The sequence below is a fragment of the Anopheles darlingi genome, chromosome 2 (genome assembly GCF_943734745.1).
Source record: "Anopheles darlingi chromosome 2, idAnoDarlMG_H_01, whole genome shotgun sequence".
NCBI lineage: Eukaryota > Metazoa > Arthropoda > Insecta > Diptera > Culicidae > Anopheles > Anopheles darlingi.
This window is the reverse complement of record NC_064874.1, coordinates 22,291,903-22,304,402: the sequence shown is the minus strand read 5'-3', so window position 1 is coordinate 22,304,402 and position 12,500 is coordinate 22,291,903. Positions and strand designations below refer to the sequence as shown.

Sequence of the window (12,500 nt, the reverse complement as noted above, 5' to 3'; positions counted from 1 at the left end):
TTCCCGTCATACACCATACCGGGAGTGTGTCTTGATCGTGTCGGAAGTGGCGGAGCGTTTCACGTCGGTCAGCCACCACATAACGGTGTGGCTTCCGCGGGATGTCAGAGTGTGTGTGTTTGGTAATAAAATTTAGAATTCACCGCAGCTCACCCCCATTCGTCTCAATTAGATGGGGCTTGGGAGATGCCGAAGGTTGAAGATACGCGAAGGAGTGTGTTTGAGGCGGTCCAACGTCCAACGGTGATCTGCCGAATCCAAATCATTTATCGAACGTTTCTTGTTTCCTTTTTGTTTGCCCTTCTCGCGGTGGAGGTGGCGAGTGAGGTGGGGTATTCCTGGAGTCTTCCGACAGACTTCCGGGTGGCAGCGCACAATCGGTAAACATGTAAATCACTCCAATCTTGACGTGGCCCCACTTCGCTCGGGCTTCGTGGTCCTTGGGGTTGCGGTCTTCCTTCCGCAACCGGATGCCGCTGCTAGTGGAGAGCAGTGCATCGGGCCTTCCCGGCCGGAAAATGTTTTCATGGTGGAAGCGATTTTCCCCGCTTTTCTTTTCTGTTGAAATTTGAACAAATTGCGGAAACCACAAGATATCGAGATCGATGGAGTGTAAAATGGCGTTCGCCATTTTCGCACACGGCCTACTTACACGGTAAACGGACGGAATTCGCAAATCATTTCGCGTCTTCGGAAACATCAATCAAGTGGTCGAGGTCGCTGGGTTGATCCAAGTAGCATTGGGATTAATGAGCGAACTAGAAGAAGCTGCGAGCGCTGGTGCCTTAATAGTACAGTACAGTAGTTTTGCCAAACAAGGCTATTCATTCTTTTATAACCCATGTAAAGTCGATGCTGCCGGGAAGAGAAGTGATGTTCAATATCGCTTCCAAACAGCAAAGCCATAAAAATATGGAGCCATAACGAACACCGCCCTTATCGGATGGCCTCGAGCGGTGTTACAGAAGCAAGCATCATCAGCAAGGGGCAACAAGCAACTTTGGGACATAAAATTGATTTAGAATATCGCCCCCAAACCCCCCCCCCCCCCCTTCTCACTCTCTGTGGCGATGTTACATCGCAGCACCAGCATGTCGGGACCATCATGGTTTCTCTCTGGTCGAGTCGAAATGCGGTGCTGCAGTGCAATCACTAGCACAAGATGATGCAAGTAGATGCACCATTTTTCATCCCTCCTCAGCATGAGGCACGTTCCAACACACCAACCAACACACGTTAAGCATTGTGGATGGGTTGCCATTTGGCTTGGCTCGTGATAATGGCGCCAGTCCGCTCGCAGTTATCGTCGTTGTGAGTTGACTGCTTTGTGTCGCTTGTTTGGCATCTCATGATTTACTCACCCGAACCCGAACTATACGCAAACACATGCACACACGCACGCGCGCACGCACACAGACACGGCCAACGAAGACACATCGTGACCTTTGAAAGTTTTGTGCAAAGTCGTATATCGCCGTCGATTGTCGATCTTGGAAGCAAAAGGATCCTGGAGCCTCCATTGGGATTCGACCGACCATCGACTTCTAGACGAAGCTTCTAGCTCCCATCCCATTCTAGCGACCAATCCAAAACCCGGTGTCAATCATTCGTTTGCCGGCATGTAACAGCGTCCTCATCCCGTTCGGAGAGAATTCCGTCGATAAAGTCTACCGCCCAAGACCCCGTAGTTCTGTGCAACATCTGGCTATCTGTCCGATTTAGCCAGCAGATCTTCGCAGAAGACTAGATGAGACGAAGAAAAGGAGAAATAATAAAATAAATCGAACACCCGGGGACACATCAGAAAATCGGAGGCAGCTTTCCCTGAGTGGAAGCGATCCACACAAACGGAGACATTCAGTGGACATTCCATAACACATGTTATCTTACACGGGACCAGGCTGCTGTGCTGGCGAACCCTTTGACCTGCGACGGCATTTTGGGACATTCCATTTATTGTTTTCAGTGGCGTGTCCCTACGGAGATGCGGGATGGCCGACCGCATGACACGGAAAAGGTAGGAAGGTAGGATGAAGACTTCATCCAGCTAGCGTTGTGTAAGCGATAGACAAACCTATGTAGAGGTACTACTTCCTGGAAATTCAAGAAGGCTAGAAGCATTTCTAGTCACCTTGGTTGTTCCCGACGCCTACTGCGCCTGCTGCTGGCCGTTTGACAGATCGTCCCGTGGTTACCGAGATTTGAACCACAAATGGGTGTCGTACTACAGCGCTGCTCACCAGTGCTTACGACCTTTTTTAATGGTCGTGTTGGCATGTTTCCGGCTCGCAGCAAGCCTTGGGCCACGCCACGAGACTAGCTGGAAATGTGACGCGAGAAGTCGTTAACCATTTTATTGTCTTTTGATTGAAAAATCACTTAAAACACGGAGTCGAGCTTATTAACCTTTATCGCTTTGATGGGCCCTGACGAGCTAACACATCATCACCATTAAACACAAGTCTTGCATTCGGTAGAAGTTTTCCGGTTTTCCGTTGGTTCTTTTGCTAACACTCGACACCTCATGTGTGGGAAATTTGTTGCCATCATTATGTTTCATAATTGCTGCATTCTCGTAAACTGTCACTCGGCGTCACATATCTTCAACGGGGCCACGGAAATCATCTCGAAGCGTGTAGGTGTGTGTTCAGTAATCAGCTGCCAGCCTTTGGCCACCACCACGGTGGCCGCTTGCATGGAAGTCTGCAGCGGATCAGCGTAGATCCAGACGCAAAGACAACTGCGTCATCCCGTAAAAACCGGAAGAGTGTGAATTGGATGCTGCGTGAAAAATGGAAATGAAGCCCCCCAAAAGACGATGAAAAAAGTGGCAGCTCGAAACCACACTAACTCGTACCCACACACACACACTCACACAGCAGACGCATCGTCAATGACAATCGTCAGGCGAAGCTGGCAGGCAGGTCAGCCTTTGGCCCATTCTCGTGCGCGCCTAAATCGGCTCGTTAGGATCGGATGAGATTTTCCGCCATTTTCGCTGATGACAGCCGAAGCCGGCCGGTGGGGCGGCTCCACGTTTGCGTGGCGACCATTTGCTTGATGCGTCTTTATGCGGCACATCGTTCGAGCGACCGTCGTCTGCCACTGCCGTCTTCGCCGCGACCGCGTTTGCTTCCGTCTTGCTTCCGTCCTTCATTCATTCTCACCCGGGCGCCAACGTCTGGTCGGTTGGTCACGCTTGGGATGCCTTGGATGGCCCGATAAGAACGGCTCGGCGTGCGCGAGTGGTGAGAGTAGAGCGCCAAAAGTCATCGCAGCCAACGCAACTGGCCATGAAGTTTGGCACAGGATCGGACGGAAAACCGAAGGGAAACCCAAAAAGGATATTCCCACTTCCGCAGCTTCCGCATTCCGCATTCCCTAGCGCGATTCCTTGGCCGCTCGCTAGGCTCCACGTTCTGCGAGGCTGCGTATGACAATGATCTGGGCGGCTCTTAAGGCGAAAGGCCTTCCTTTTGTATGATTATTTCTGCACGCGCGTGTGTGTGTGTGTGTGTTCACATTTCTTGTGAGAAGATTGAAACAAACGAAGCACAGGGAGCGAAATGAAGAGAGGACACCCTTTCTTCTACCAGACGGTCCAGTGTTCGGTGAACGTTGCTCGATACCGGAACAGCACGAAGAAACGGCTCCACCAGTCGCCGAGACGGACCGAAACCATATCCTTTCCCTTTGTGGCTGCTCACTCATACGCGTGTGTGTGTGTGTGCTCGGTTGAAAGGTATTTTCCATTTTCTTTTTCCGCTCCACGACGACAAACCGTCGGCCCTCGCCATCTGCATCCCCTCCCCCGAAACGTCTTATGGGGGAACATTTAATTAAGAATCAACGCTCGCTCATTACTTAGCTACGAGATACAGAACGAAGAGCCGGGTATACGGGTTGGTTTCCGGTTCCCCAGAACGCAGAACGGCGCTCCCCCATGTGTTTTTTTGTGTCAGTCAGTCAGTGCGGTTGTGTGCTGGTGTTTTTAGATATGTGTGTGTGTGTGTGCGCGTGCGTTCGTCTGTGTGTTAGCTTTCTGCAGAGTACTGCTATCGTTGGAAAAGCGGTTTCCCAAGAAACAGAAACACTGGAAACAGCGTTCCATATAAATGGGTGTCGATGCATGTAACGTTACCGAGCGTTGAACGTCTGGGACCTTGGCTTCTCGGTCCTGTTCCATCGTCTGATAAGGATTCTCCACGAGGGGGGGGGGGGGGGGCGTGAAAGAAAGGATCACCACGTGCTGTGCTCCAGTGCCGTACAGACCTGTGTGGGATGTACCGCATGTTCTACATCTTCAAGTTCGTCCCCAAAGGCTTGCTACCTGGAAATTAAATATTTGCCTCCCCCAAATATATGCTCACGATCCCCCCGGAGGCGAAGTGATTTCCCCGCGGATGAGCTTTGTAAAACCGAAAACCGAGACCGAGCAGCCCCGTTGTAGTTTATCCAGCGCAAAAACCCCATTACCATCAGTAATATTGCTTTTAAAATGCTGTGAGCATAATTAGTTGAAAACATATTCGCCGGAAACGCCGGTTTTCCTGCAGATGAGTTTGCCCAAAGGAAGGGTTGAAAGGGCTTTAAAATCTTAACAGTACAGTGCAGAGTAGCGCATAAACGAACGTTGACATTTCGTTAGTCACAAAGTAGGCGCTTCCGTTGGAGCAACGCCATTTTCGGAGACTTCAGACAGATTGAGGTCAATTATCAGGCTTCGACGCGTGCACAGCAGTGCCCCGGCGTGCCACTGCTGCCACTCTCTCTCTCTCTGGCTCTCGTCATGCATCCGGAATGTTAAAAAGTCTCCCTCAAAAACCTCTTCCCCGTGACAAACGCTGCCAGATCACCGCGTCCTTCTTGACACGGCCCCATTTCAATCACCATTTTTAGTACCACCGAGCGTCGTACTCGCACCGCCCGTCTCGACACTCCACTGTCTCATGGCATGACAAAATGGCAAACGGAACGGAGTCGCGCACGGAGCCATTACCATATTCATGACGATGAAGGCTTTCGCCGTCGCCGTTTCTCATTTGAATGCAAGATGAAGGGTAGTGGGAGATCGCTTTTTATTGGGAATTCCAGCCGCCTGGTACCGCACCGGTCGGTGGATCTGTGTCTGCATTCACAAACACGCACACACACACACGCTCACTCACACATACACGCACACCCAAATGCCAGTAGTTCCCAGGGCTAGGAGTGTAGTATCCGGGGGTTTTTTTTTATTCACCTCCCGGGATAATCTGTTTTTCATCCAGGGGATTCACACACGATCGCACACACAATCAATTCACATTTCACCAATCATTTCACCCGCCAAACCCCAGAAAAACAAAAACAAGAAACAATCCAAATCATCCTTGAAAGGGGACCCCTCGGTGTTGGTGAGAACGGAGTGGAACGCTCTTCAGAATCACGCTGCGGGAGGGAAAGGAAGCTGCACTCGCGTGCGAGAGAGAGAGAGAGAGAGAGAGAGCGAGAGAGCGACGTGTTTGGTTTGATTTTTTTTTTTTTGGGCTAATGGCAACATGGTTGGCTAACATTCGGTTTTCGATTCCTTTCGTCCTCGCATCGCATCGCATCGCCACCGCGCAGAGCTCGACCATGCCCGTCCTATCGCTACACAACACGCACTCGATACCGTCGGGATCGGCGAGCTACACGCTCGGGCTGAGCGTGGCACCGGTCGCCTCATCCTACACCTTCCCGACGCACTCGGCCACCACCGGCGGGCTGGCGAGCGTACTCGGCACGACCGGCGGCGTCACGGGTGCTGGCGGTGTCGTCTCGGGATTGTCCGGGCTCGGTACGGGCCTTAATCTTACCTCGACCAATCCGCTCACCAGCACGCTCGGCACAAACCTGTCCAACTACAACACGAGCTCGTCCTACTCGACCTACACGAACCCGCTGCTCAGTGGCGCCACCGGTGGCCTGACCTCGAAGCTCAACATGAAACCGCTGGACGAGCTGGATCTGCTGGCACGGTACGGCCAGCGCGGCGGTACCCCCTGTTCGCCCATTCCGCCCGCCAACTGGGGCCTAGATAGCTATAGTGGCATCGACGGTGTCAATCCGGCGTTCATGCACACCCAGAACCGATCGCTGATCGATCGTATGGACCTGGACGGTAAGCCTGGACCTTGCTGGGCCCCCAGGATAACTCTGATTGGGATTTCATTTCTCTCTTTCTCTATCTCTCTCTCTCTCTCTCTGCCTTTGCTCCATTGCAGCGCGATCCCATGGGTTAAATCTCAACGGTACCGGAGAACCTCAGGTCGATATGCTGGACATTCCGGGAAAGGGACGATGTTGTGTGTTCATTGCACGGTTCTCATACGATCCACCAGAGTAAGTAGTACCCTTCCTGTACTGGTGGTGTCCTCTGTACTGACTCTACATTGTCCTGTTCTTTTGCGACAGTGTGGAAGGATCGGAAGGTGAGTTGGCGCTGTGCGCTGGCGATTATTTGTTAGTCTGGGGTAACGGTGAACCCCAGGGTGGATACTTCGATGCCGAGCTGCTGGATGGGCGCCGAGGACTGGTGCCGGCTTCGTTCGTGCAACGACTAGTCGGTAAGCATCCGAGGACGGCGGAAACCCAGAACCGCCATCCTGCGGTGCAACGCTTCATCTCAAACCCCAAAAACCGGTTCTCGTGGTCTCGCTAGGTGACGATCTGCTGGAGTTCCATCAGGCCGTGGTGTCGACGTTACGCGATGCGGACGATGCCCCGATCCCACTCGATCCGGCACCGTTGCCCTCGAGCAATCCGCTCATACCGCACACATCGGAGGATCTGGCACGGATTAGCGAAACTCACACCGATCTCGGTCAGGATCTGGACGACGAGGCGGACTCCGGTAAGCCCGACCGCACTGGTGCTGGACCGCTGTGTTGCGGTTTCCCGGTTCTTTTCTTTTTCTCCTTTTGCTGGTTTTCCCTTCCTAAGTAATGTTTTCCCTGGTCGGATTCCCATTGTGCTCTTCGTCTACTCGTTCTCGGCTTAGTCTATCTCCCACATATTTTCTCTGTCTCTATGTCTCTCTCTATCTCTCCCTCTCTCGCTCTTGCTCTCTCTCTCTCTATTGTTATACCCCCTTTAGTCACTCAATGTTAGCACCTTCAGTGGCAAACGTAGTGTACCTGTCTGTCTGTGAGCACTTCTATGTAGCGTGTCTGTGTGTTTGGCTGTTTTTAAGATTTTTTTTCCCCCAAACTTCCTCTCGAGCTCCTTCTAAAACCTGTCAAGCGCCATGCAAAAAAAAACCAACAGAAACACACGATAGCGACACAACACTACTGATGCCCACGAGCGAGCGAAAACCGTAAAATCCACGGAAACTCCTACACACTTACTTATCCAGCCTTAGGAGCACCCCAAACGCTATCGATGTCGGTGAACGATGCGAAAAATAACGGCTTCAAATGCCGACGCCCGGGAATCCCGATTCAGGGCCCTAGGCCAGCGCGACCGGCAGAAGGCTGGAAGACTTGAGAGTGAAGACCGTCAAAATGTGCCGTTGTCAAAATGTGCCGTCGAAATTATTCCCAAGAATTCCCCGGAAATTCCTCGAAAACATTTTCGAAAGCATTTCTCCTGCCTCCGCTACTTGCTACCGGCACTAACGGTGGATTGGCACACGCCTTTCCCATAGTCCTGGGTCCTGACGCGTGACAGAGAAAACAGACGACGATATCCTCGGATATCGTCTTCAATAACAAGCAGCACCATTACGCCGGTTCGCGCGAGCGATTCGTTAGAGCCCTCGATCCGATGGCCAACGGTACCCGGTTGGAGCCCGGTAATCGTCGTGCAGCAAAGTGCCAGACTGACACTGAGTTGAGCGTTAGAAAATGACGTCGCTCTTTATCTAGACGGTGACGGGATCCCTTCGTTATAGTTACCCGGTGCAGCGCCTGCTTTAATTTCCGATGGAAAAGAGCCGTTCGGAGCGAGTTAGTTGACATAACCCCGAGCAGCTTCCCATCGCCGTTTGCGCTAGTGGTACGATCCGGTCGATCCGGTTGAATACTTCCGTCCCAAAAAAAAAATCCACCTCGACCCAGCTCTATCGTTCCATCATCGCCGCATGCCTGCGAACGATTTATCCCAGCTCCGCGCGTTCTTTTTATCGTCGCAAAATCTTTCCTCCTCATTTGAGATCAAAGCCGAAATCGGACCGAGAACAGGAAGAACGGAGAAATTCCTTCCTCGGTTTTTTTTCGCCCACCTTTCCATCCCATTCCCATCTGACCACCAGTGCGTAATCCTCGAATCTTGAGCCACATCCCGGCAGGCCATGTACACCACACGTGCTGGTGGGGGGGGGGGGGGTGACCCTGACCCTGTTTGGATCGTGTTTTTGTGCCCGGTGTGTCCGCTGGGTGGGATACGGCAGATATTTATCCCGGGACCGTTTCCAGGGCCCCGCCCGTTATGCGTCGCATGAAAAGCTTGAAGCGTTATGCAATAAATCAATATCCAGGTCAGTAAGTTATGCCGGAGATACTACTCCCGCGACCAGACCAGACCACCGAGTGGCAGCAGGGAATAGCATCGCCGCCGACCACAGATGTCCGGGGCCCGGGAAACGATATGCTGCGAGGACAAGCGAATTTCATCCCACGTGGCAGCTGTGGCCGGGACGTTCGTCCGACGTTCGTGTGACCCGGAATGGAGGTGGCCATGAAGAGGCTCCACAAGCATCCTCCCCCCCCCGGCCTGCTCCATGTCACGTAAAAGCCCCCGTTTCCCGGCCATGTTGCAAGCCATTTTGAGCCCATTAGCACTGATACGTGAGTTTCGTGGCGTACTATCGCCGAGGAGTAATTCCCGGATAACCCAGGGAACCCGGCCGGTCTCCGGACGACGACGACGACGACGACGAAGAGCAAATGGCACGCGCTGCCCGGGGTTTTGTGCTGCTTCCGCTGAAAGGTAAATAGCGCGCGCGAGAGATTATGATGTTAGCATAAAATCATTTTCATCCTTAAGATAAATACGCGCAATGGCGGGGCTCGGTGATGGACCGGGTGCGGGGACACCGGGATGGGCACGATACTCGTGGGGCTCACATTGCAGCAATGTCGGCGCGATATGAGTGTGTGTGCGCCGCGAACATTAACTATTAATTTTAATGAAGCTTTAAGCTAATTTACGGCGCGCGAAACCTGCGCCTGCGGAGTGAGAGGAAGAAAAAGATGAAACTTGATCGCACCCGTTTTGGATGACGATGGAGCGCCGGAACATGCCGCTAATCCAATCCAATCGACGGAGCGACGGAGGTGGCCCGTGTTTTAAGATGATGAAACGGAAGTTTACGTGCTCTTGCCTGGGTATCAGAGTGATGGAATCTAAAATGTGGGCGCCCCGGAAGAAGATGGCGGAAGAAGAAGCAGTGGAAAGGTATCAAATTATTATGCTACGCGAAAGCAGCTGCTGCTGCAGAAGTAAGCAGCAGGAAAACAACTACAACATTCCACGCGGGACACACAACTTGAGCACGTTTAGCACCTGATAAGCACCAGCAGAACTTTCGCCCCAGCGCCAGCGCTCTGACAACTCGATTCACATGCGCGATTAGATTTCTCTAGTCGTCGTCGAGTCGTTCCGCCTCCGCCTGAAAGTTAGGACTCGAAGCGTACCTGAAAACTTCTGCAGCAAACTGAAGGAAGTTCATTAAGCAGTGTTTCTAGCGCGTGCTCTACTGCTTGAAATGTCTCGCACACCTATGGGCCTCAACACTTTTCTCCTGACCGACCGAACGGCTTAAGGTTCGCATGCCAGCCGCACATTAGAACCGGCGACAAACCGGCCGGTGGTGGCGCAGTCAACATGCAACACGCTCGGGGTCGTTGCTTTTCGCAACCTCGCAGGTAAATTTGATGTCGATGCGACGGTACGGCTTCACCGAACTGTTCCACTTTCGCTCCCCCGGGTTTAACAATAACAAACTATTGATCGATGCTTTTCGGGGGAAAAACATTTTTCAAAACTGGAAAACAGGAAGGCATCCCTCAAGTCTCCTCGGTCACCATCGGTTACAACCTCTCCTCTCTCTCTCTCTCTCTCTCGGGGAATTTTCCTCCCGAAAGTAACGTTCAATCAAAACGCCCGGTTCCAGTCTGTCTGCGCCCGGGGCACAGCCACAGCAGCGCCCACAATGGCGAGTTCGTATTTTGCTGCACTTTCGTCCTTGAATGGTTGCCAAATCAGAACCGCCTGCACCACGACGGGGCGGCTCCAGCGCCCACGATTTGAAAAAGGTTTGGTACTAAATCTTACCCAACTCCCCTTCATGAACTTTGCCTTTTGCGGGCACCGACAATAACACGTCTTATCTCGCATTCGCCGGATGCCAGGGCATCCAGGGGAAGTAAACTCATCGTCCTCATCGGTTACCGCGCATAGCGGGGGGAAATTCACGGTCGGAGGTTGGATAGCAGCGAGAATCATAACAGACTATGCAGAATAGCCGGCTGGAATAATATAGACCTCTTCTGGCGGATGCATCCGCGGTCCGGAACTCAGCGGAAGGCTTTCAAAACATTGTGCCCAGAATTGTGGGAAAAAAAAGAATAATTTAGAACCCCGCACATCCTGAGCTGAATTGCTGTTGTCACACTCTGGTTAAAGAACATCTCTTATCTCGCCAGTTCTTTCCATTCGGTCTTCTTATCAACGCAATCCGCAGACATCCAGATTATATCGTACATCCCGCGACCCGTAGCGTGGAACAAAACGAATTAGAAGAACGAATGCTCTGTGCAGCAGATGGAAGCACCACACCAGCAGCAACAGACCAGGAGAGCGGAGAGATTACAAAGTTCTGCTTCACATGATCTCCGCCTACTTTTTCTGTTCACGCTGGATGATAAAAAGAACTTGCACAAGAATCCTCTTATCCCTTTCTCATTTCTGGCCGAGTCGAGTCCTTGACGTGCCACTGACTCCGGTAAAACACTAACCCTTCCACTACCCAGTCTTCCAGTAGCGCCCAGGCACGAACAAAGTGTTCTTATTAATTTAAATCCCACGTGACAAGAACTTGTGACCATGTACACACGGTTCTGCGATGTGTGGTCGCTTGTGGGAAGGATAAGGATTCTGCCCAGCTTGGGAAGGACGAGTGCTTCTTTCCTTCCTTCTTGTTTCTTGTAGACTTCATCGTCATCGTCGTCGTCGTCGTCGTCGTTGCTTTCAGCGAGAAATCAACACGAAACCAAGGAACGGTCCTTTGCTGCACCAACTTGGTGCTTCAGAACTTCAGGTTGAAATCATACAAAGTAGCGGTGCCATGAGCACACAAACACCAGGCTGGACGGGGTACACAGGTACACGTGCAAACGCGTTGTTGCATTCCCATCGTTCCGTGCTACCTTTTGTTTCTGTATCCTTTTGAGTACACCATTTTGTACGCTTTCGCACACTTTCACTCGGTACTCGGTGTGCAATTGCCGTATTAAAAGTATTGCCTGGGCACTGGAACAGGGTAGCACGGATCCATCACCACCGGGTTGGTCCTTACAGGGCGCTGGTATGACCTTCGGAGTCAGTCAGAACTACCGGAAGCTTTACAACAGAGTGTGCAGCAAATAGCGCCCTGATGCCGCTCAATGCAACCAGGCAACCTCTACGACCGTCAGAGGCCCCTGGAAAACAATGGCCTAATGGAAAGGCCAAGCATGGAAGATTGCACGAATGTGTGCGAACAAGGAAATGCAGGAAGTCGGATTTCGGACGTGGAAAAGTGGACTAGTACAGAAACCGCCAGGCGTGGTCCCCTGGTTCGGTGAAGCAACTGTTGTCGAGTGTCGAGTGACCACCCGGAGGCCCGAAACCGAACCGAACCGTAGATCTGCCATCTCCGTGGCCGAAACAAGTGTCGAAGGCGACATGTAAATAATTGGAATTTATACTCTCACACAAGCCCTCAACTGGTCCTCCGAGGACGGTCCGTCACACACACACACACGCACCTACGTACGGACACACATACGGCGTTCCTGCGATTCAATCCATGTAGGCCTTTGTGTCATCCGTGCAGCCTCGAAGCCTCGAGGGCGAGTTGAGCTGCTTCGTTGAGCTGGACGCGCTTTGTCATTAACTTCAGCTCGACGTGCTCTTGTTCCTGGCGTGTGTGTGTGTGTGAGCTGCGAGCGGTGTCGTCGAGCTGTCAGTGCATGTTTCCTGTCAGTTCCCCCCCCCCCCCCCCTTCTTCCACACTCACCCCTTTTGCAGTGCAGAAGTACGACTAGTACGAAAAGCCTCGATCATCAACATTCAACCACCGGCAAGGGAGTCACCGGCTTACCGGCGACCGTGCGCGTGCAACACCGTGTCCTTCGGGTAGCATTTCCATTTTTGCCCCTTTTTTGCTCGTTATCTCGAGCATAGGGAAGCATGTCCTAGGGGCCGGCAACGCGGAGGCCGGAGCGATGGTAGAAGGACCGGAAAAATTCAAAAGAAAAATCACAAGACACCGA

General features: G+C 52.3%; 1 protein-coding gene across 6 annotated transcripts in view; it reads left to right on the top strand.

Annotated features, from left to right (window-relative positions):
- LOC125949691 (RIMS-binding protein 2) overlaps nt 1-12,500 on the top strand; it is a 90,371-nt gene that overhangs the window by 50,465 nt on the left and 27,406 nt on the right. For all 6 annotated transcript variants that reach the window (XM_049676968.1, XM_049676965.1, XM_049676966.1 and 3 more), the window contains 4 exons: nt 5,608-6,142; nt 6,246-6,363; nt 6,436-6,587; nt 6,683-6,874. In XM_049676968.1, coding sequence (XP_049532925.1) covers nt 5,608-6,142; nt 6,246-6,363; nt 6,436-6,587; nt 6,683-6,874 — 997 coding nt within the window. The remainder of the gene's footprint in view (nt 1-5,607; nt 6,143-6,245; nt 6,364-6,435; nt 6,588-6,682; nt 6,875-12,500) is intronic.